This window comes from Haliotis rufescens, unplaced genomic scaffold, assembly GCF_023055435.1.
Source record: "Haliotis rufescens isolate VD_foot unplaced genomic scaffold, xgHalRufe1.0.p SCAF_4, whole genome shotgun sequence".
Lineage (NCBI taxonomy): Eukaryota > Metazoa > Mollusca > Gastropoda > Lepetellida > Haliotidae > Haliotis > Haliotis rufescens.
Window position 1 is genome coordinate 53,543,674 of NW_025964112.1, and position 24,371 is coordinate 53,568,044.

At 39.0% G+C, this 24,371-nt stretch overlaps 1 protein-coding gene across 5 annotated transcripts in view; it reads left to right on the plus strand.

Moving 5' to 3' along the window:
- LOC124110984 (collagen alpha-1(I) chain-like) overlaps positions 1-24,371 on the plus strand; it is a 109,547-nt gene that overhangs the window by 47,379 nt on the left and 37,797 nt on the right. For all 5 annotated transcript variants that reach the window (XM_046470506.2, XM_046470509.2, XM_046470507.2 and 2 more), the window contains one exon: positions 18,551-19,116. In XM_046470506.2, the coding sequence (XP_046326462.2) occupies positions 18,551-19,116 (566 nt within the window). The remainder of the gene's footprint in view (positions 1-18,550; positions 19,117-24,371) is intronic.

Sequence of the window (24,371 nt, forward strand, 5' to 3'; positions counted from 1 at the left end):
ACATTTGAATACAAAATTGAAAAAATATTACGCACAAGATATATAACAAAATATGACGCAGGTAATGTTCAATTTATGTGAAGTCTTATCTGAAATTCTTGTCTCCAACAGAGCAGTGTATTTTATTACCCCAATGTCATTAGATTTGATCTTGAATCTTGACTCTTCTGCATCTATCTACACTCAAGTGGCAATGCTATCTTTCTTGAAATGGCTGTCAGTGCACACACTGTGTAGAATAATCTGCAGTTGTAAGGTGTGGGATGAATTTGTGTCATGCTTACATCCAACATGACAACAGCCAGCAAATTATCAGTCTATAAACACTTTGTTCCCTTGAGGCTCCATCTGTAGTGTTTTTACAAATTAGTCTTTTTTATCAGCATTTAAGTGAATTCTAACTTCATGGGAAAAAAATAACTTAGCATGCTGGGTTGTGGTGCTTGGGTTTCCTGATACATTCAGAGATTTGGGCAAGTTTGTGTTATATGCTGAACAAAAATAGTTGGGGATCATGAAATATTTTTGTGAAATATGAAATTGTATGCACAGTCTTCACTACAAAAATATTCCTATCATGTTCATTCCCCGCTTTTGTCCAGTATATTATCACTGATGGGGTTTAGACATTAAAGGTTAGTTTTGGGGTCTTATCAAAGAGTTAGGAATAATGTTCTTATTGCAGGAAGATGTGCACTAGGTTTACACACGGTAATGCTGGGTGAGGCTCACCCTGGTGTCGACGCCCCCGTTATGCTCTGTTATCTGTGGCTTGGCAAGACACATGATAAAGTGGTATTCCACTGCAGGATGTACTAAGTCACCTGTCTACTTGATTGTGCTGATCTCACTCAATCCTTGCACAATCCTTACACGCAGAATTTTACAATTAGTTGAACCAACAGGATCGAGGGGCACCATGGGGTGACTGTTTGAAAGCCTGCTGTTTCAGATTGTTTGACAAGTGTTTTAACAAACCATGAAATTACTGTGTGGGGTCTAGTAAGTTACATTTGGGGTATTAAAGTTCTTTTTGAATCTGGAAAGTTATTTTGATGGCTTTATGTTGGTACTGAAACATTTTGATCCAAATTGTTCAGAATGTGAGATGTGAGCCATTTTATGTTTGGTTATATTTTTTTAAATAAACTGTTCAAGGGATCTGTGAACATCAACTGTCAATGGAGTTTCTTCATAGGACCTAGAGGATAATAAAATAATGTAGAATGTTTGATAGTGAGCCAGACGGGGATGAAATTCTATTAATTATTATGGCCTAAAACAATTCTCACTCACAGTTAATGAAAATATTTTCTTGGATTGCACTTATTGCCAATAGTATTTAGAGAAGGATTTGCTCTAAAATTATTTTTTGTATCTTATTAATGATATATAGTTCTTGGAGATGACATCCAAGTATCTTGCAATTTAGTGGGTTTGTTTTCTCTCAGTGAAATTAGAAGTCTAACATCTGTTTGCCATGTTGCTACAATCTTTATGAGTCAAGAATCTTCAATCCAAAGTAGACACTAAATGACGTCTTTGACTGACAATTATCATAGAACATAAGTTGCTTTCTCTCAAAAGGAGTTATTTATCTCCCATTAAAAGGCACTTATTTCATTATTTACCTTTCCAAAGTACATTTTAGCTGCTTGGGACTCCAGTCTTATCTTGCAACAACTGTTGTAAAGATGTGGCACGAATTGCTGATTGTTTTCTCTGAATGGGGATCTGTCTACTCATAAGACAGATCTATAAGATGTTTATTTATTTGTCTATATCCTTCATCTAATTCTGTCATTCTGGTGAACACATCATAGTCAGGTTTCACACAAAAGCTGCTATTATTCCCACTCACACCTTCTGTTTCCAGCATCATGTGGGGATGCCCTGCTTTCAAGCTTGTCAATGAATCGTTTATATCAGAACAAAAAGACATTTTTTTCTGCCTCCTCAGTTCAAGTTTAAGTTTACTTTTCCTCTTACAGAGATCAGACACGGAAATAGAACAATAAGCGTATTGTTTTCAGCTGGGTAGTTAAGATGCTGAGGATGACTGTGGTAGGAGAACCTGAATGATGGGAGGCTTGTCAGTGTGTTACGAAATGGGGAGCCAGAGAGGGGCACGAGGAGGGTGGTGAGTGAATGAGTGAAGCTTTTGCCTATAAATAGTAATCGAGTCTGGACCAGACAAACCAGAGACTTGTCAGCAGAGAGTATAGATCATTTAAAAAGGGCAACAAGGAAACAAGTTGCGACATAAACTATTTTTATTGTATCATATGATTTTAAATTATCATTAATTCAGTGAAGTATTGATCTGGTCGCTTATAGTTAGGATGTATTCGTATGCAGATTTCTTTACATCGTATATAAACAGGCAAGAGACTTGGCTGCGATCTATCAGTTTTTACTGTAGAATAGTGTACCTGCAACTTCTTTGACACCATGACCAACCCTCCTTTCAACTCTCCTAGAGGAGCACAGGTGGCTCAGTTGTGAAACGTGTTATGTCCTCTGGGCACTCCAGAAACTTATGGTTTGAATCCTGGTTTGCCCCAATTATGTTTCTAGGTTTGTCAGCATCATACTCGTGCTTGTAAACATCTGAGATCATGCTTTCCTCCCGCATTAAGCCAACACACTGTGATCTACTTGGAATACTGTTCAAAGCAGTATTAAAACCCAACTGATTCACTCACTCACTCACTACTACTACTCTCCTGAGTCTCCAAATGTGTCCTGTGTTCCAAGACCTTGAAGGGGATGAGTTTAGATTTCATGACAGGAATGTTCCTGCAGTTTGTTGTAAAATGTTTGTATGAGGTGTGGGGACCCTGTGGTCAGCCTCCTAAATGTAAACATTTCCTTTCTAAGGTTGATGATGTTTGTGGTCAAGAGTAGAAAGTTTATTTGTTTTCATGGTCACAAACAACAGGGACATGTGTACAACGCACAGGAAGAACATTCTACATGTATCAGTGAAAGTGTTTAGGAATTATCCTTAAAGCACAGCTCAATCTTAGAATGCAAACAGACTATTTTTGATGAAATAGTGATTTTTTTCTAAGCTATTACACACAAATTTGGGTACAGAAAGAAAAGCTGGTTTTTCATCATTATTTCTCTCCAGGGATGATGATTCATTTTGAAAGTTTTCTTCATGAAAATCTTTGCCAAACAGTTATAATCCACTTATTTAGAATCATGGTCAGTGATGGAACTTAAAGATGTGTGTTTGTTGCTCATTCACTTTTTATTTTGTGAAAATTCTGAAAGTTACATCCAACAGGCATAGATTACTCCTAATTTCAAAGATCTAAGGTTGGCATCTGGGCATTGTGCTGTTTCCCAGTTAAAGTGTGTCTGGAAAACACAGGCTTCAGAGGGGTTGTTGTAAGAAAGGAAGTAACAAGAAGCACCTGTTGCCTGTATCTGGCTCCATAATGGCCGGGACAAGGTGTAGCTGTAATGACCCTACCAGAAAGTATCAGAAAGCTGATACTAATACAAACATACATGAATGGTCTTCATCAACAACTGTAACCAACCATCTCACAACCCGCCTGGGAAGCAATTACTGTAGAAGACCCAATAAGTGCCCCAGACATTAAGTAATTCTCAGTTCTAGTAATGAGGTGCTTACAGATACCATTAATGTTATAGTGCATAATAATAAGTTTTTGTTTGTTTGTTTGTTTGTCTGTCTGTTTGTCTGTCTGTTGTTTAACGCCGCACTCAGCAATATTCCAGCTATATGACGGCAGTCTGTAAATAATCGAATCTGGACCAGACAATGAAGTGACTGACATCATGAGCATCGAGTCACCATGGTCACGCAAGTTGGATCGATGACATGCATCAACCAAGTCAGCGAGCCTGACCACCCGATCCTGTTAGTCGCCTCTTACGACATGCATAGTCACCTTTTACGGCAAGAATGGGTTGCTGAAGACCTATTCTAACCCAGAATCTTCACGGGTCTAATAATAAGTATGGACTTGGAGTTGGTTGTATTATCATATTTATTCCTGTTTTTTTAACAAGTTTCTTTTATTATTGGCATTGTGTTTTTGTTGTATACACATATTGTCTTTGTGGTCATTGTATTTGGTGCAAAAAGTGGAGAAGATATGAAGATATTTTCTGATGATGAGTATAAGTTTTTTTAGAAGCAGGCATCATCTTCATCATGAGTGTTTCTGGGGAGCACACCCCCCTCCCCCGTTTTTAGTTGCGAGAAGTTGGGAGTCTTTTAGTAATAGAAATTAGGTTAAAAGATGAGTCATCATTGTCATTAATTCAGTCAAATGTGGTATTCCAGTTTTGTGTGTGTTCATATCAGTTGGAAAGAAAGGCATTGCATTCACAATGATTGTTTGATTAGCCAAATTTTAGTAAGTGGGCGCTTTGGTTACCAACTGGAGCCCTGGCAAAGGGTCTGAAATTCCTGGCAGAGGTATGTGAGCTTAGTTTACACCTTTCACAACTAATTCTGTTGGTTTGGTGTAATGAGGAGCTCGTAATATGGCATATTTACTCCCTGAGATACTGGTGTTTGTATATGTGCCAAGTAAACTATAAACATGACTGACCGGAATAAGTTCCAGATGAGGGGAGTGTGTACCGCTACACTTACAGATGTAGAGGAGGATCAGTGGAGAGATACTGAAGTACTACTGGAGAAGATGCTCTGCAACACCACGATTGTAGGTGGAACACTAAGGAAACGAGACCCGACCCAACCTGACCTCACCACCCCCTTCTAAAGAGCAAAATATCAAATCTTTAACCAGGAAGCTGTAGTCATTTATCAAAGATATATCTCTGTGTGTGAATCTGGCGTATGGCAAAATCTTTAAATTCAGTTTCTTTTCATGATTTTTGCAATTTATGAGCCAAACCACAAACTTTTTAATGTAGCTCAACTTTCAAAGGAAATATAACCTGTGTGTTAATGAACTTAGAGGTATAACTGTCTTAAGTAGAACAAATTTTCTCATTTCTTCTGAGTTTTATTTCAGCGCCACAGGAAATCTTGAACCAGATGCATTTGGGCAAAAGTTTTTACATTATAGTTGTCAAAATAAATTTGAAACATCAAACGTTAAATTCTGACTCTTTCATGGTTTGTCATGAAACACGAGTATTTAATATGTAGATTAGGATCTATAAACATGTTTTGAATGATCCTCAGCAATTTGTGTCAAGCAAAAAGAAAGGAGTTATAACCTATAACACCTTGTGTCATGCTTAATATTGGCAGTGATATCCATCAGTGTCTTTGGGCACTTGTCCAATTAGGGGGCACGGGTGGCCCAGTCGTCTAAGTCACTGCGATTCGCTGTGCAGATTTGCATCCCTTGGGCACACCAGAAACCTATGTTTGTGGGTTCCAATCCTGGTGCACCCCGATTATGTTTCTATCCATACCTGTGCTCATGGGTTTCACCGAAGTGGTAAAAGTCTGAGCCCTGCATCACTTCGGGATTTCCTCCCACATTGAGCTGACACGCCGTGGTATAACTGATATAATGTTTAAAGTGGCGTTAAACCCAACTCAGTCACTCACTCACTACGCATTTTCTTGTTCACTGGCTTGTTGTGAATTTCAATCTAGGCAGTTCCTTAATGGTGCGTTTTTGACAACTGGAATTGTCATAATACCCGAAATATAACATGGGGATAAGGTTAAATAAAAGCTTGAAATGTTTGAGAGTGGTCTGTTCCTCTACAGTTCAAATGTTTTCCGAAAACATGTCTGACAAGCTTTTCTTCAAACTTCAAGGGACTGCCTCCGTGGTCTAGTGGTAGAGCATCCGCCCGGAGAGCAGAAGGTCCGGGGTTCAATCCGCAGCCGCGTCATACCAAAAGATGTTAAAAGATGGTACTTGTTGTTACCCTGTCTGGCGCTCGGCTTTAAGGGGCTGAAACAAGGACTGGTCGGCTCGGAGTCAGTATACTGTGTCTGAGTGGGATATTCATGTTAAACTGCGGCATGGTATCTCAGTGAACTAGCACTATAAATCGGCATCAGTCCAGACTAGTACAAGCAGCCTTGTGTTACACAAACACACACACGTACATGCACGTCGCTATATAAGTGCAATAATCTTGGACGCGACGTTAAACCCCATTTCACCTCACCTCAAACTACAAGTTGACATCTCTGGATTCCACAAAGCAGGACTTCAGAAAAAAAATTAGACCACGAACCGTGGAACTTAGGATGCTTGTTGTATATCACAGGTGCTTGGTAACAATACTTCAAGTTTGACACAAATGGTTTTAATTTGTTTTTTCTCTGATTTGTGAAAGTAAATTTCCTGATTTACAGATGGGTTACGATAAATACTTTGTTATCTGATTCATATTTGAAGTTCAAAAAGGATTTGGATCATGACTGCCTAGCTGTGATAACTAGCTCCATATGGCATGCTGTGTTCTAGCTCTGTGGTAGGAAGGAGTGGGTGTACCTACTTGCACCATGTTGAATGTGGTTGTAATTTCTTCAGTAATATCAAAAGGGTAATCATAATGTGTCTGAAACAGGTTTGTTGGTGCTGGTTAATCTGAATGTAAGACAGGAGAGCTTTCAATGCTAATGAAATCCTTCTTGAGAGGGAATAAGGAGTTTCTGTTTTCACTGTTCTTGGTGTCAATACAAAATGGGGCAATAGCATTGTTACACCACCTTGTCTGGGAAAGTACAAACCCATCTCACTCACTCATATGTCGTCACGATATGGCTGAAATATTGCCGATTTGACGTTAAATTTCACTCACTCACTCACTCACTCACTCATATGTCAGTGATATTGCAGAGAGGCTCATACACGTTCCCTCTACAGTTTGAAACACTGTCCTCCCTCATAAAAAGTGAAAGGTTTGAAGCTCATTTCTGGTGTCCCCTGCCGTGATATTGCTGGAATATTGCTAAAAGCGGTGTAAAACCATACTCACTCACTCACTTATAAGTGAAAGTGGTTTCTCTGTTGTTGATGTGGAAAATGTTGTGGTTTGTCTCGTTAAGCTTCTTTTCTGATAGCTGTTTTGCTTTAGATCAGATCCCATTCCACAAGGGACAGTGGAGTAGCCTAGTTCAGTGTTCAGGTTGAAGGTTGAATGTGTGGAGCTTGTTGCTTATTTCTGCTGTCCCCATAAAAAGCGGTGTAAAACCCAACTCACTTACACACTCCACCAAACCATCTTTGCTCTGTGACAAACGAAGGTCTATGCATAAGCGTCATGACAGTCATTGTACTGAGATAGGTCTGTAGAACAGGTCCCTAAATTATAAGGCCACAATACATGTTTGAATTAAATGTAACATCTAAATCATAGTACTTTCAAACTTGACATGCAGTCTGTGAGATATCTTAATTGGGTAATGAATGGCCAAGTTCTCGTGGTGTATTTAGTTGATTTAGAGGTGTGTCTCTTGTGTGCAAGAACCAGCTGGCATGAGTTTGAATCCCAGATTCACAATGATCCTTGGTTTGGTTAAAAACGTAGTGTCAACAAAGTGACATGAATTGGGCACAGGTTTACTAAGTATGCCTTCTCCATTAGAAATGACAAAGTATAAGTAACATCTTTAACAATGTTGATAGACATGTAAAAGAACAGATAAGAATGAGTGAGTGAGTGAGTTGGGTATATCGTGGCATGTCAGCTTAATGTAGGAGGAAAACCCGAAGTGATGCAGGTCTCAGACGGTTACCACATCGGTGAAATCCACGAGTACGGGTATGGTGCTGACAAACCTGGAAACAAAATCCGGGTGTATTGGGATTCAAACCCACAAACTCTGCACAGCGAATCGCGGCACCTTAGACATACACCAGTATACACCTGACAAGAGTTGCAATACCAATCAAAGTGAGTTTTAAATCAATTGGTATCAGTTGGTTCGATCCCTTGAATGAGTCATACGAAAAGTCATTAAGAGATGGTACTTGTTTGTTACCCTACCTGGTACTCAGAAGAAAGGGGATAAACGAAATAGTATCAATTTTAAACTGAGGCATGGTATGTCAATGGGCTAGCATTATAAAAGAGTCAAAAGTCTGGACTATTACAAGCATGCATGCACGTCACTATGTAAGTAACAATCTTCAACGTGAGGACATTTTACCTCAGCTGTTTATTCGCAGCAAGGCATGGCAAGTCTGAAATGCATTGGCCTGAAATATATATGAAAATCTGTCTTCCACCACTTGTTGTGTCATCGAGACGAGGGGGACACCCATAAGCATCCAGAAACAATTGAGAATGGAATCAGGTTGTGGTGTGCTGGGTTTATCAAAACATTCATGCGCCTAAAATTCACTTACAGTAAAAGATTTATGTACCCTCTTACAACCTGAGCGTTTGAATTGCTTCCATGCTGCCCAAGGATGGCAATGCCTGGGCCGATTGCATGTCAGTGAGCATGGTCACTATACCAGGTAAGAAGAGCTTGACTGTTTTCGACCAGTGCAACTACTTGTCCATAAGGGGGCACGGGTGGCCAAGTCGTCTAAGGCACGTCCCTTGGGCATGCCAGAAACCTATGATTGTGGGTTCGAATTCTGATTCGCCCTGATTATGTTTCTAGGTTTGTCAGCACCATACCCATGCTCGTGGGTTTCACCGAAGTGGTAAATGTCTGAGACCTGCATCACTTCGGGCTTTCCTCCCACATTAAGCTGACATGCTGAGATGTAACTGGAATACTGTTATAAGCGGCGTTAAACCCAACTCACTCACTCACTCACTTGTCCATAGCTGATCATAGGAGTAATGATTTGGATATTAAGGATACTAAGTGCAGGATATGGAAGGAGAATGTAAGATCTGTTAGGAATATGGAATTTAGGAAATAAATATAAATTTACCAAGACACAAACAAATAATGGTACTTCAGACATGCTATAAATTGCATGTATTATATCAGGATTTCATGTAGATTTCATTAAAAAAACCACAATACCTGTTCTTCTAATGTATTAGCTGATAAGAAAAACTCTTTTATTAGAAATGTGATTATTGTTTCAAAGTTTAATCGTGAAGTCCAAAGCCCAATTTGAAGTGTGTTTGTATAAAATTGTTTTTGTAATGGTCTGCTTGAAGAATTAAGAACCCTCATTTTGATAAAAGTGCATCCTTAAAGTTTTCTTATATGTAATATGACAGAAAGCCATTCAGAGTAAACACAGTTATCTACCTTTTCTAAGTAACATCGTGATAATTGATAATGGACAACAGTTCAGTGAATGAAATCATTGTGCAGTGAGAGTTTTCAGTTTCAGAAATGTTAGATTTCATGGGAAGAGGTAAAGGATGCCCGAGATTGGCTGATAAGTTGATGTCCCCCCCCCCCCCCCTCCCTCCCGAGACATTCCATTGCAAGCTGCTAACAGGAGGTTGATGAGATGTAATGGTGGAATTGTTTTGTGAGAAAATACATTGTTGAAATTTGATGTTATGTGTTTGCCAGGAGGCGGGCTTGCACCCTGCTGCTTACTGGGGTCCAAGGATCTTCTTCCCCTATCTATCTGGTCTTCCCCTTCAAACAGATCCTCTGACCACTTACAATCTGAAGGGTGTCTTATTTTTACATAATCGCTTCACGTTTTACAAGGAAATGACATGTATATTTGAGCATAACTCAAACATAATCTAGATCGTGGTTAAAGGGTGTAGTGTAATGTCTTAAGATAGGAAGATTGGCACTGTTTGAAAACATTTGTTATGTACGAGGTCATTCAAGAAGAGACCCGTGAAGATCTGGGTTAGAATAGGTCTTCAGCGCCCCATGCTTGTCATTAGTAGCGATTGTGCTTGTCGTAAGATCTGGTGGTCAGGCTCGCTGACATAGTTGATGCATGTCATCGTATCCCTGTTGGATGGATTGATGCTTATGATATCGATCACTGGATTGTCTGACCCAGACTCGATTATTTATAGAATGCTGTCATACAGCTTGAATATTGCTGAGTGAGGCGTAAAACAACAAACAAACAAACAAAACATTCAAGAAGAATATATATACCCTGGTACACCAAAACTTTCTTGTTTGTGCTGTTAACCCTGGGATATCTATTTTGTAAGTGTAGAGTTACCTTATTTGCCGTATTAGGTGGCCTGCTCCAATAATCACTCCCTGACCATTTTGTAGACCAATCTGTAAGTGATCTTTATAAGCACCCCTTACAGTCCATATTTTCTTGCATATATTACAGAAAACAGCAGCAAAGAAAGGGCATATAATTGTCTTGTAAATTTTGTGGAAAATGTTTCAGTTTCATCCATGTTTGAACAAAGTTTATTTAATCCTCTGCTAGAAATCTGAAAACAAATTTAACTTGTTGTTTTCATAGGCCCCTTATGTGCTTATTACATCAAATATGGTAGATGATTCAACGGATTCCACAAATTTTGTTTAAAAAAAATAGTTTGGCGTATCATGAGAACTATACGTATTGTCATTGCCGGGTATTGGTTTGTCTTGTATTGCTGTAGGTACACCAAAACATGAAAATCTGAAACTTTACAGCCGACTCAAGGTTCAAAAGTTTCATACGCATATCTCAAGTGTTAAATAATTTATCACTTAACATTCAGGGTAAGATTTCAACATATCTTAAACCATCATCTATCCCTGGGCAACAAAACCGTCCCTACTTACCTGAGCAGCACAATGTATTCATCACCCAGTCAAGCAGGTGCCCTGTTATGTAGGATGGCCAAAGGTAAAGGGTGCTAAACGGTCATACCTACCCTTGTTTGTTCTTGCTATGAGGGTGTGTGGACACTTGTAGGGTAGTAGTGTTGACTGTAATCACATTCACTTGGATAATCAGCTTGTTGGCATGTGATCCTTGATGTACATACTTGAAGCATAACTACTAAGTGCTGCTGGAAAGGCTTATGAGGACACTCACCTGTCTGGTGTTTACGCTCACTGTCATTTTCTGGGCTACTAGTTCCTATTTGTAGGCTGAAAATTGTGGCCACCCTCTCATTCAGACACCTATTAGACACCTTCTACATGGTGTCCGTCTTATTTTAAGGTTTCTTATGTTTAGTTTTAAGCTTAAGATTGTGAGAACATTGACATTTCACTGCTGTGTGAAATTTTCACTTTTTGAAGTTTCATTAGAAGTGAACTTTAAGTCCACAACTTGGGGTCCTTGAGTGTGGGTGGCGCTCTGCCCATCTGGAAACTGATCAGGACTTGTGCAGACAAAGGTCTTTAAGACCAGCAGTTGCTGTTTAGTTAATGTACCTTTTGAGGGCTGATGGGTACTCGATCAGGGGAGATTATTCACATCTACTAAACATTTACATGATCTACTTAATTCATCTTATGGGTAAGGGGTGGTCGGGTAGCCTAGTGGACATGGGTACAATGTGTGAAGCCCATTTCTGGTGTCCCCCGCCGTAATGTTGCTGGAATATTGCTAAACGCGGCGTAAAACCATTCTCACTCACTCACTCTTATGGGTAAATTAACCTGAATACCTTAAACAATTTCACTGTGGAAAATTCTTCATAACCTCAATTCATAACCTCATTTAGCATGTCAGGGACCTGTTATCATAGATTTGAATCCCAGATTTGCCCTGATTATGTTTCTAGGTTTGTTAGAACCATACCCATGCTTGTGGGTTTCATCAAAGTGATAACCATCTAAGACCTGGGCATCGTTCCACAAAGCGATCTTAACGCTACGACTATCGTAAGCCAGTGTTAGAGTATGGGAGTTACGATCACCTTAGTGCTAAGATGGCTTTGTGGAACAGGGCCCTACACCACTTAAGGCTTTCTTCACACATCATGCTGACAAAGGGGCGGTCGGGTAGCCTAGTGGTTAAAGTGTTAGCTCGTCACGCCGAAGACCCGGGTTCGATTCCCGACATAGGCATAATGTGTGAAGCCCATTTCTGGTGTCCCCCGCCGTGATATTGCTGGAATATTGCTAAAAGCGGTGTAAAACCATACTCACTCACTCACTCATGCTGACAAGCTGTGGCATGAAATCAAACTCACTCACTCACTCCTGAACTTGAAAGCTGTGTCAATGAATGTGTCTCTGTCATCGTGGTGATCTTGTCAGCACCACACCCGTGCTCGTGGGTTTCACCAAAGTGGTAAATGTTTGAGACCTGCATCACTTCAGGCTTCATTCCTCCCACACAAAGCTGACATGCCATGATGTAACTGGAATAGTGACTTTAAATCCAACTCACTAACTCACTCTTTTATCTCTTGTACTGGGGGCGGTTGGGTAGCCTAGTGGTTAAAGCGTTCGCTCGTCACGCCGAAGACCCGGGTTCGATTCCCGACATGGGTACAATGTGTGAAGCCCATTTCTGGTGTCCCCCGCCGTGATATTGCTGGAATATTGCTAAAAGCGGCGTAAAACCATACTCACTCACTCACTCACTCTCTTGTACTGGTGACCTGGCCTTGTATTCGTTTGTCACTCTGGCTGGTCTACATCATAATGAACCAGTTTTTCTTACATGATTAGACCACAAATCTTAACCTAAAATGATCCCTGTAGGTTGTTTCCAAGAACCTTATATGCATATAATGTAAACATGCAGCTTTGATAGCTTTATAATTAAGCACCCTGTCTTCCTGTAACAAATTGTAACATGGCTCTAATATCCGAGGTAATTGAGGAGTAGGCCATAGGCAGCCATGTTGTGTCTGGTGTATGAAACCGAACACTGCCAGCTAATTCCTTGTGATAAAAGCAGTAAGAAATGTGAAACTTCTTCCACATGGTGCATATATGCATTTTTCTTGGCCACAAGCTGATGAAGAATGTAATATAGTCAATATGTGGATAACATTAACCGCTTAGAAAGCACTACTGGGCTGATATTTGATCGGGTAGAAACGTACAGAAGCTTTTCCATGTTATTAAAAACCATTTTGTCCAAACCTTCCCTTGTGCAGGACACATGGGAATACTTTTTGTCCTGAAACACCCAAGCTTGTGTTAGAGATTCAGGGGGCCAAGAAATGTCACACTTCTGTTTGACACGGATTAGCCATGTTCGCAATGGTAGCTTGTGTACTCACTGACCTTGAACATGCTTATTACTTTAAAAGGGCTTTAGACATCTTTATGATCATATGAGTTAAACTTACCACTCCCATCTGATGTTGTTTCGTCGCATAGATGTTTGGTATTAAATATATGGGAATTTGATGTGTTTGGTTAAGTTTAAATTATTGCTGATGCATTGTCGTTTTGATGAAATGAGTGGTGCATGCAGTGTAATGGTAACGTGATGGTTAGGGTGAATAACTCTGTTAGTTCCAAAATAAAGTGGTCATGGGGTGTAACTCTGTTAGATCATAAATATGTAAAAAATATTGTGCCCATAATAAAATAAAACTGCACATATGACAGACTTCTTTTAGCTATTAAACAATTCTTCGGATGCTTATTCAGCAAATTGAGAAAGTGGTAATGATAAGATTTATATCTACAGATCCTCCTGTTAAGTTAGATCTACAAGACAAAAAAGTGTACAAATTCAGTGTACTCACAATGAAATATGTCTGTATGACGAATCAGTTTTCTCAAGCAGTTTAACAACTTTTTAGCATGCTTATTCAGCAAAATGAGAGAGGAATTTGCCCTGTATTCATTTCATCATAGCCAGTTAGAACACTTCATTTACATTTGAATGGGCATGCCACTTCATGATCAGTACACAGAATACAAATGTCTGGTGCCATCAGTTATCCTAGGTCTGTGTTGTTGCTGTAGACACAGGGCTGTATGTCTCAATATTTGCCTCATTTTAGCTCCTTCAGCATTTTAATGCCCAGGTTTCATAATATTACTTAACCAGCTCTTGAAGCAGAGAATTTGTCTTTGTACATAAATATTCAAGATGGCTGCCATCTTTTCATAAGTGTTAAGATATTCATGGATGGGACACTGTGGGTGAGTATGTCAGACACGGCTTTTAATTAATGCAAGTTTTTGACAAGGTCCTCCACTATGGACAACAAAGCCCGACATTCCGAGTGTTTAATGCTCGACTGCCCTTCTGATATAGGAGGCATAACCATTTCAACACCAATGCCAGTACTTGTACAGCATTGGCCTTATCATAGGCTTATTTGCTTAATATTTCTTAAGGAGACAAAAAATTTGTTCAAACAGAAATGGGCAACAATAGTTTAATTTCGTGTGTGTTTGCTGATGTTTGCTTTGACGATTGTGCAAATACAAGCATGTCAGCTTACAGTTAGAGCAGATATAATCAAGTTCTTTGATTGTCCTGAATAAAGTTGCCGGCATATATAGAGTAGTGCTGGAAGTGACATTGATATATTGAAATATCTACACTTGAACATGGTTTATACACAGTCTGGGATAACATATATGGGCTTGCAAATCACAAATGGAGTAAAATATATGCTAATATTTTAACAGGGAGTTAAAATCTAATTTACTATTGTAATTTATCACTTGGTATATTTTTTTTTAAAGTGTGCACTGTCAAGTGTGTAACTAAGCTAACACGATTTGTCAGAAACTATTTGATGATTTCATCCAATCATATTTACAAATTTGTTTGTATGCATTGTTGTGCCGAAACACATTTTAAGAAGGTTATTTTTTATGGTGATGTTGATGTAGTCTAATTCATTATGCTTTTACCACCATACAGGTTAAAGCTATTTTGATGTTTTGATGTGATTTAGCTCATAGATTAGATAAGGCCCAATGGTATTTCCTTATTTTGACAAGATTGCGTAAAAATTGATGCAAGGACAAGACGAGTAAGTCATATTGGCCTTGAAAAAGTGGAAGGTCATGGAATAGATAGACTCTTGTCACTATCTCAAGAATGGTTTCTTGATGTAACTTATTTGTATTTTCATTATCTATTCAATCCCTTATTTTCCTTGTGTTGGAAACAATGGATAAGGCACCTAATTTTTATGGTCATAGAAGCATGAGTGCAGAAAAGGAAGGCCACTATTAGTCTGTACCAAGCTACACACATTTAGGCTACTGATGGTGACACACAGTCTCTCGCTGCTCCATGGTGACACGTGGTAGAAAGTGGTCATAAGAGGCGACTTAATTAAGTACCTTTGGAGATTCTGGGTTAGAAATTGTCCTGAGCAACCGATGATGGTTGTAAGAGGTGACTTATGGATCGGGTGGTCAGGCTCCCTGACTTGGTTGAGGCGTGTCAATGTACGCTGAAGGTGTGGATTGTCAATCGTAATATCGATCCAGACTCTTATTACAGGCTGTCATCACATAGCTGGAATATTGCTGAGTGCCGTGTTAAATGACAAATACGCACACACATTCTTTTGCTGATTCTCAGACAAGTCACTCATTATACAGACAGTACACAAAGACATGAAAATATGTTTGTTTCTACTTAGAACTGAATGGAAAACTTCAAGTCATGCAATAAATTTACTACTAGTATGGTTTCTTCGTCATTGATGACCCATAGAACGCCCACATATGAGAAGTCAAGGGCCATGAGCCCACATGTTAACAAGTCTAAATTGAACACCAGTGGATGCATAGGTAAGTTCTTCAAAGGTCATAAAGAGCCTTCTGATAGTGAGAGAGGCATCAGGTTAACAAGAGTGTTACAGAACTTACCTATCATGTGCAGAACGCTAATTAAGTGTGCTATGCATCAAACAGATTTGAAGTGCCTTTTCAGGTTCAGACAAGTGTGAGGCTTTGCGAGGTATGAATTATGTTAATTAGGATACAAGATGGCTCAACGAGAAAGGCGCAATTGAAATATTATTCCTCAAGAGATTATTCAGGGTTTGTGAAGGCTTGAATTTAGAGGGTTGTCTAACAATAACTTTTCTGTAATATGCTGACTTTGGCACTGAACAACAGTCTTCCACTTTAAAATTGTTAAGATCATCAATACGACTTTACACAAGTTCTATCTTCATTTCTGTGTTACAAGAGAAGTAACAAATGCGAACAAAATGGAAGTGACGTTCAAGAACGAGCACTCATGAACCTTTATAAAGTCACAGCAATGACACCAGGTGTTTGTAGATGTGTAAGCAAGTCCTGTATCTGCAGCTCCGCCATAAGTGGTGTTCATATTTTGCAAGTTATACTCACTGAGATGGGACAGCATTTGTCACAGCTGTTAACAAGGCACTTCACCTTTTCTTTACACCATCTATATATACTGAAAAAGCTGCATGTAGTTCTTGTGTGCTGACAGTTAAGATGGTGAATTGTGAGACAAGCTCTGGCTTGGGAGGAAGATCATATTATCATATTAGCATAGATTTCACAGTTTGAGCACACTGGTAGTCACAGATATATTGCGCAGATGACCCTATGACTCCATGTTGAGTAAGCTTGTTGAGTCACGAGGCAGTGTTATAATGGCTTGGTTATTTCAGAGCGACTTTTAAAGTGTTTTTGATGGTTCATACACTTCTAATGTCAGGCAGCAGCCTGGAGTGTGGTTATTCAACACAGGCATTTAAAGTGCTAGAGCATAAAGTACTGTCCCCGATAAGTGAGCAGGCAAGGCCGGTTTAAAAACAGTTTGGGAAAAGGAACTGAAGGAATGGACTTCCATAACTGGCAGTTTGGGCAAAAGACAGCTTAAATGTATAATTTCACAACCTAGTGATTGTGAAATAGATATATTTGTTTCTTTGTTGTTGGATGGAACATTTAAATTGAGCGCCAAGTTGTGATTGACAAAGTTGTCTCCCTTGTTGCAGTTGATTGAAATATTCTTTCTTTTCCTATAAAGACTGGTGTCAGAAATTACATCACAGACATATTGTTCATTCAACAGAAAACTGCAAATAATTTTTTCTCACATGTGTCTTCATCACATATTTTTTACATCTATCTGTAATATTCTGGCAATGTCTGCTCTTTCATTTTCTTGAAGCTTGAAGCTGTGAAGGTAAAAACGATAAGGACAGTGACATTGTATATATTCTGTCAGCCAATCGATGTTGAGACTACTTGTCCTAATAATGTTTATTGGCACTTTTGTAGTGTACTTGTATAATTGTCAAACCCAGGTGTAAAATATAAGTGCATATCTATATATACGGTTGGTTTTATTGATGATCGAGCCAAGAAGTTAATATTGAATTTCATTCTTGGGTTGTATATGATGATTTATGACCCATGTTTCTTTATGAGACGACATTGATGCATGTAGTTGTAATGAGGACCCAACATTAAGGAGACAGTCTGCTCAAGTAGGGCATAAACAGGTTGCCCAGGTTGATATGATGTAGGAGATGTCTGAGGCCACACTCCTGTGAACAGACATGCTGACATTGCCCTACTTACATGCCTCTCTCAAAGTGGCAATTATCCAGTGTAAAGCAGGGTTATAGTTACACAAGAATCTGATGGATATGTAGACACACATGGTATCTGTAGTGTGGGCACGGGTGGCCCAGTCGTCTAAGGCGCCGCGATTCGCTGTGCAGATTTGTGTCCCTTGGGCAGGCCAGAAACCTATGATTGTGGGTTCGAGTCCCGGTTCGCCCCAATTACGTTTCTAGGTTTGTCAGCACCATACCCGTGCTCGTTGGTTTCACCGAAGTGGTAAAAGTCTGAGACCTGCATCACTTCGGGCTTTCCTCCCACATTAAGCTGACACGCTGCGATATAACTGGAATACTGTTAAAAGCCGCGTTAAACCCAACTCACTCACTCTCTGGTATCTGTAGTTGACTTTGAATTCATAGATTAGATTGAGATTTATAACTCCTTTCTATTTTATTTCTTGGTTCGATCTGATTTCCCAGGAAAGATGAGAATCTTGGTGTACCTTTGGTATTGCTGGAACATTATTAAAAGCAGTACTTGTACATCTCACTCATAGGCTTTTTCACAAGGCAATCTTATCGCTACGAGTACGGTAACTCCAATGTGAACAAAAACTTTTAATTGTCAAAGCACTGAAATCATTGTTAAGTTTACCCATGTCTATAACTCTCATGTTTGAATGGATCAGACAGCTGAAGTCCATGACTAATGAAGGCCATTCACTAGTTAGTTCTGTGTCAGACATGCTGATACTGTGGTCTTTGTCTTCTCCTGAAGAGTACCCTTTTGTGATATGTTGGAAGAAACCCTGTATACTCATGGGCAGAAACTATTGGTATATCCAGTGTGTATGACAGATCGTTCTTTTTCAGGGGAGTGACACTCCAGATACTACCTTATGACATTGACAATTTCATAAAAATGATCCCTATAATTTTTTGTTGAGTAAGATAGATAGATATTGATAGATGCTGAACATATATATATATATATTTATATACTGAACAAAAAGTGTTAATGATCATCCTGAATATTTTGGGGGATATTTTCATGAATTTGTGTGTTCAATCTTCACTACAAAAAAGTATTCCCCAAAATATTATGAGCCATAACCTTTTTGTTCAGTATAAGTTAAGGTAGCAATAAGCATGCTACTACAAATGTTTCTGTTTCTGAATTACTTAGTACTTACAGTCCATGTCTTTCTTTCAGATGCTGAGGCGTCTTCAGAGATCGACCTTCTTGGTGCAATAGGAGTACCATCAGATGGAAGGCCAGGAATTGGCTACGATACAGGAATCGATGGATACCCAACATTTACTCTTAGTAAAGAAGCATTTATACGCCAACCGTCGCAGATATATTTCCGAAAACCCTTGTATAGGGATTTTGCTGTAATAATGACATTGAAACCCTACACACAAAGTGGTGGTTTCATATTTGCAGTGGTGAATACCTACCAAACAGTTATTCAGTTTGGAGTCAGTATAACAGACTCACCTCGGGAGCCCACAAAGCAAGTCATTACTTTATACTACACACCAGATGCCAAGTTTGCAGAGATATCTAGTGTGATTGCTTCCTTCACTGTGGATTCCACGGTAAATAAGTGGACAAAAATTGCCCTGCGCGTTGAAGAGGATACAATAACACTCTATCTTAATTGCAAAGAATCTGAAAAGGTTTTCTATAATCGAAAAAGTGGAGAATTGGATTTTGAACCAGGATCAAGTGTTTTCATAGCCCAAGCTGGACCAAACTTCAAGTCAAAGTTTGAGGTAAGTACAAATGTGGCATTGTAGGGTACTGAGCGGCGTTAAACCATACTCACTTACTCAAAGGTAATTGTAACTCCAATACCCTAACATAGACTTACGACAGTCGTAGTGCTCAGGTTGTTTTGTACAATGGCACCCAGTTGGACTTAAATATCAGTTACTTAGTACAATGCTGCTCAAAGAAGTTACAATAGATGTACATATGCATGGTATCTTACATGTTACTCAAAAACGCACAGTAACACACATATGCCTGTCTGAATGTCTGCATAGTGCATTCATGTCTCTCAACGTTTTCCACACATACTCGGTTAATTCCAGAATTGACAGCAATGGCACAAAAAGGACAATTTAATGTAGCACACATGCTGTCCTTAGCAGCTGAGCAGCATGTTTTTACAATGTGAAGGAACGGAGAGTCACATGTAGAATTGAGTCTTACTACTGTTACTATTTATACACAGGTAATTCTGGGTAAAAAATCTGTATACATGTGAAGTAAAACAGGTACTTGACATATCAACCCCCTTGGTAGTTCATCGACCGACATACTGTGGTTTTAGCTTGGCACCAATGTGCACCAGCAGGCAGGCGCCATGGTATACAGACTGTTTCTCACATCCTCCTCATATGATAATAGTTGGTATAGGAATGCGTGCGGACGACCTCTAACCTATGATATCAACCAGTAGATATGTTACATATTGTCCCCATATTGATAATAGCATACAGTTATTGCCTACTTGGAAAGCCTTGTCAGAGTGGCGGAAGGGTGGGAAATTCAAAATACTGTAACAAATTGTCCTGACCTTTCTACCAAGTGTGATAGGACATGATTCATGCCTCCACCAGCCTGCTGAACATGATGAATTGTTTATAAAAACACATGTATTTATATATTTGCTAAGTTTGTTTGCTATAATAGGCTTTTCTGTTAAGAAGGTAACCATAAAAAAAGAATCAAGTTTTAAAAATATGACATTAGGCATATTGTTTTGTTCTTTGTGATGTTATTTTCGTGTTGGAGGACAGTTTATTATGGTATTTATTTATTCTTATTTCCTGAGTTTATTGACAATTTTTTTTCAAAATCATGTGGTAGTGTTACACATATAAACAAACCATGGTCCTAGACTTCTTCGTGATGTTTGCTTTGGGAAGGTTGCTGCTGTATAGGTGATTGGATCATGGACAAATATACACAGTCGGTGCAGTCGAGAAGATTTCATTTCCAGGATAGGTCATGTCATCTCAAGCTGTTTTGGGGGCAGTCATCCTTAGTAATCTATTCTCAGTAAGATGTTCAATACTTTAATCAGTAGTGAGTGACAGTTGATGTCTTAGGTAATATTTCTTGGGAAACAGGAACTTGTGATGTCAAGAGCTGCAACTTACTGTGTTTTTGAAAGGGAAGGGAGGGGGGAGGGATTAGCGATGCAAGGTTCCACATGTCTTGGGTATGAATCCTACATTACCCCTGATTATAGTCTTTTGTCAACACCAGACCTGTACTTGTGAATTTCACCAACGTTGGGAACATGTTACTTCAGACCTTTCTCTTCAACTAATTGAATATGACTTTAATTCTGGGACGTTTACCAAACTTGCCCATGTAATACATTGCTTTCTGAATCACTTCACACTGAAATCCTAGTTCAATCCCTATCTCTGATACAACTGACCGCCTCTGTGGTCTAGTGGATAGGGCATATGCCCGGAGAGCGGAAGGTCCAGGGTTCGATACCATGCTGTGTCATACCAAAAGACGTTAAAGGATGGTACTTGTTGTTACCCTACATGGCATTTGGCATTAAGGGGCTAAAACAAGGACTGGTCAGCTCAGATTCAGTATACTGTGTCTGAGTGGGGTATTCATGTTAAACTAGGCACTACAAGCAGGCACAGACATGCACACACACGCTCGCACACACAGACGCGCAGGCACGCACGCACACCAGTGCAATAATCATGGATGCGACATTAAACCCCATTTCCCCTCACCTCTGATACAGTGTCAAACAAAGTTTCCTTGTCAGGCAAATTGGCAACTAAAATTATTAGCAGTGATGTAGCAAAGCTGTCAGACCTTTATGTTTGCTGGTCCTTATATTAGATTTGGATTTTAGAAAATTCCAGTCTGGTAAGTTATACTTATTTTTGAGTGGGGCGAATATCTAGAGGGTCTAGATAACTGGGAGAACATGTGGTCAAGACTGCAATGTTTTGTTGTAGCAGGTCTGTCTACTCAAGAGGACTGTAAGCATCTCTGGACAGTACACAACTAGGAACAGAAGTCTCCAATATGTTACTTTCATATCTGATATCGGCCATTCTCCGTAAAGGGCAAACTCAGTTTATCAGACGAGACAAGAGCACCATGTTCTGATTATCAAACAACAGAAATAGAAAGATTTGTGGTAACAATCATGTAGATGTAGGTCTGCAAGTCCTAGAATACCACACCACACATGGCCAATACCTGTGGCAGGAGACGTCCAATTACCATAACAGTTTAGAGATGTAGAAACAATTTGGTCATGTTTACGCAGTTGTTGACCTGTTTTCATAGGATAAAAATGACCAAAAAGCATTCCTAATACAGAGATGAACAATATAGCTGAGCTGAACATACTGTAAGATTACTTGTTTATGTGGAATGTAGAGTTTCGACGTGCATAATTCCATGAGATTGTTTTGTGCTAACTGTTATACATTTTTAAAAAAAGAACATGTAAAAGATGTATTTTTTTGTCAGGGCAGAGACAAATGGCCAAAGAAGGCTACTCATTACATTGTGATTAGTATTTGTGTCAAGATTTGGTATTCAAGATGTTGAGGTGTTGCAGTGCTTACATTGAGCTGCCTGAAACTACCCATTGAAAAGGGGGCAAAAAGTATCAACAATGACTAACAGCTCCTTAAACCCAACTGGGTATCTTTTAATTAGAAATATACAAATATAATTTGAATATCATAATTCCTATTAGCTTTACTCAAAATGTAAAAATGAATGTAAAAAGTTTACATTTAAGAGCAAGCTGTTTCATCTTGTTTTCATGGTTACTGTGGAAACTGGCAAGTGCTCAAGGTAATACTCCGAAGGCGATTACATTGGGCAAACAGTGCTGAAATAATTTGTTTGCGCAACTTCGGCAATGTTTGTAAGATTGCATCAGATTACTGTTAATTAAGGATAGAAGACAGCAAGCAAAACAAGAATAGCTGGGATGCTGAAGATGAGGTGCCACAAAGTGACAAGTCAATGAAGTCACATCAGAAGTACATCAACTTATCTGTTCGAGACAATGGTGCCAATACTGAATGCACCATGATGTCGTCAGACCTACATATGCAGGGTTTTATGCCACACACAAATGTGCCTCCAGAAGCACAATGTAGAGAATGGATGCACAAAAACATATACCCGAGGGCACAATAATATTGATTGTACCTACAGCGCATAAAGAGCAGTTATGGGTGTTTGTAATTTCATCCATCAATCATTAACACTGTCCACATGATCACTGATTCATTCCGAAGTAATTATCTAAGTAATTATCTTGTCTGCAAGGACCCTTATAATTGAACGTAGTCGCCAGTTTGAAACTAGTGCCGTAAAGCCCGAGAAAGCTGCCTTCTGGTTGGCTAATGTCGATTTCTTGTCAGTTATTTCATTGGTCGGTCAATGTTTGCGGAAGGTCATTCTGACGTGACCCGTAATGGGATGTCCTCAGATCTTTGGTTAGCGGTAGCGAAAACTAAGATCTGATTTTAATGAGATTGTTAATTTGTTGTGCCATGCATGCCCTAGCAATACTTGGATACTAATCCAAAGTGGTGTTTGAAGTGATCAGTAAGCTACATTAAGACATCCTGATGGATGTGCAGGCAGTTTGTTAGAGACAAGGTACTGTGTTCCATGTCTACAATTTTCTGTAACATCAAGCCAATGAACATGGTCAGGTGATACGATTGATAACGTCTGGCAGTGTAGACAGTCAGGCCACCCAATGAAATACTTTTAGGATTCCTGACTTTCTTTATGTCCATAGCGGTCAGACTTGACTTGTCTGTTGAGGTGTGCACTCGCCTTCCGGTAAATTGTTTCTTGTGTGTCTTGATTTCTTCTGCTTTGATGTGACAACTGGCTTCAGACAGTGGTATGATTGCCTTACCTACTTTGAACACCTTTTACTGGTTGAAAGCAGTCTGACTAGGTATAAATGTCTGTCTCTATTAGTAGGATGTATTACTTTCCAGCATGTGTTCTTGTTCATGGAAGTGGTATTCAAGTACAACTTGCAGATGCAACAGATCACCTTTCTTTAGACAGGTCTTATTCAAAATCTCAAAGAACAATGCAGAGTAAGCATGTTTTCTGGTCAGTTTAATTTGCATTTGGTTTGGTTTTAAGATATCATTTTTTCTGTATACACATGAAAAGTGTTTGAGCAAATGATCATAATTAGGAATGTTACAATATATTGAACTGTGGATGCATTGCAATTGTTTTAGATTGTATGAAAAACAATCGATAGTTTCAATAGTTGAAATTGGTTATTATTATGACATTAATTATGTAAATTTCATACCAACCTGTGTGCTGGTTAGCATGAATTACGACAACTTCATAATAGAGTTACATCCCTTTGGTTTGATTTGCAACAGGGAGGAAAATGGCCAATACATTATTCATTTCTATTACAATAAATGATAAAATATCAAGTCTTAAAAGTGGTTTACTACTATCACAATACAATCACAATAGTGAAAAGAGCCCCAAAAGTTGTCCCTAAATATAAACCTTTGAAAGTTGACAATATTCATATTTCAGCTGAGGTGTATGGTTAATAATATTGCCCTTCAATATATCTGTTACTACAATTTATCACTGCTTAGGTAACAAAAATGGTCTATATTCCTAAAGCCATCACTTCTGATCCAAAAGTTTGTATCTCATTTGTAGGTAGTAATCATTCATTAACTTAAAAAACAAAATTGCTAGTGACACACTTATCAGCCGTCATCAATGGCATGCAAGTTGCACAAGACAGTTCTTTTGTGATATGTACAATACCATCAACCTCAAAGGGTTACTGAGTAAAGAACCAGTTCTTGTACAAAAAGCATTCCAGCATTGACATATTTTGGATATTCTTTTCATAGCCACACAGCCTCAAGATACTATGATAGGAATTAGTGTTCAAGAATCCCTCCTTGCACAGGATGTATGCATTGATGGTCATCCTGTATGT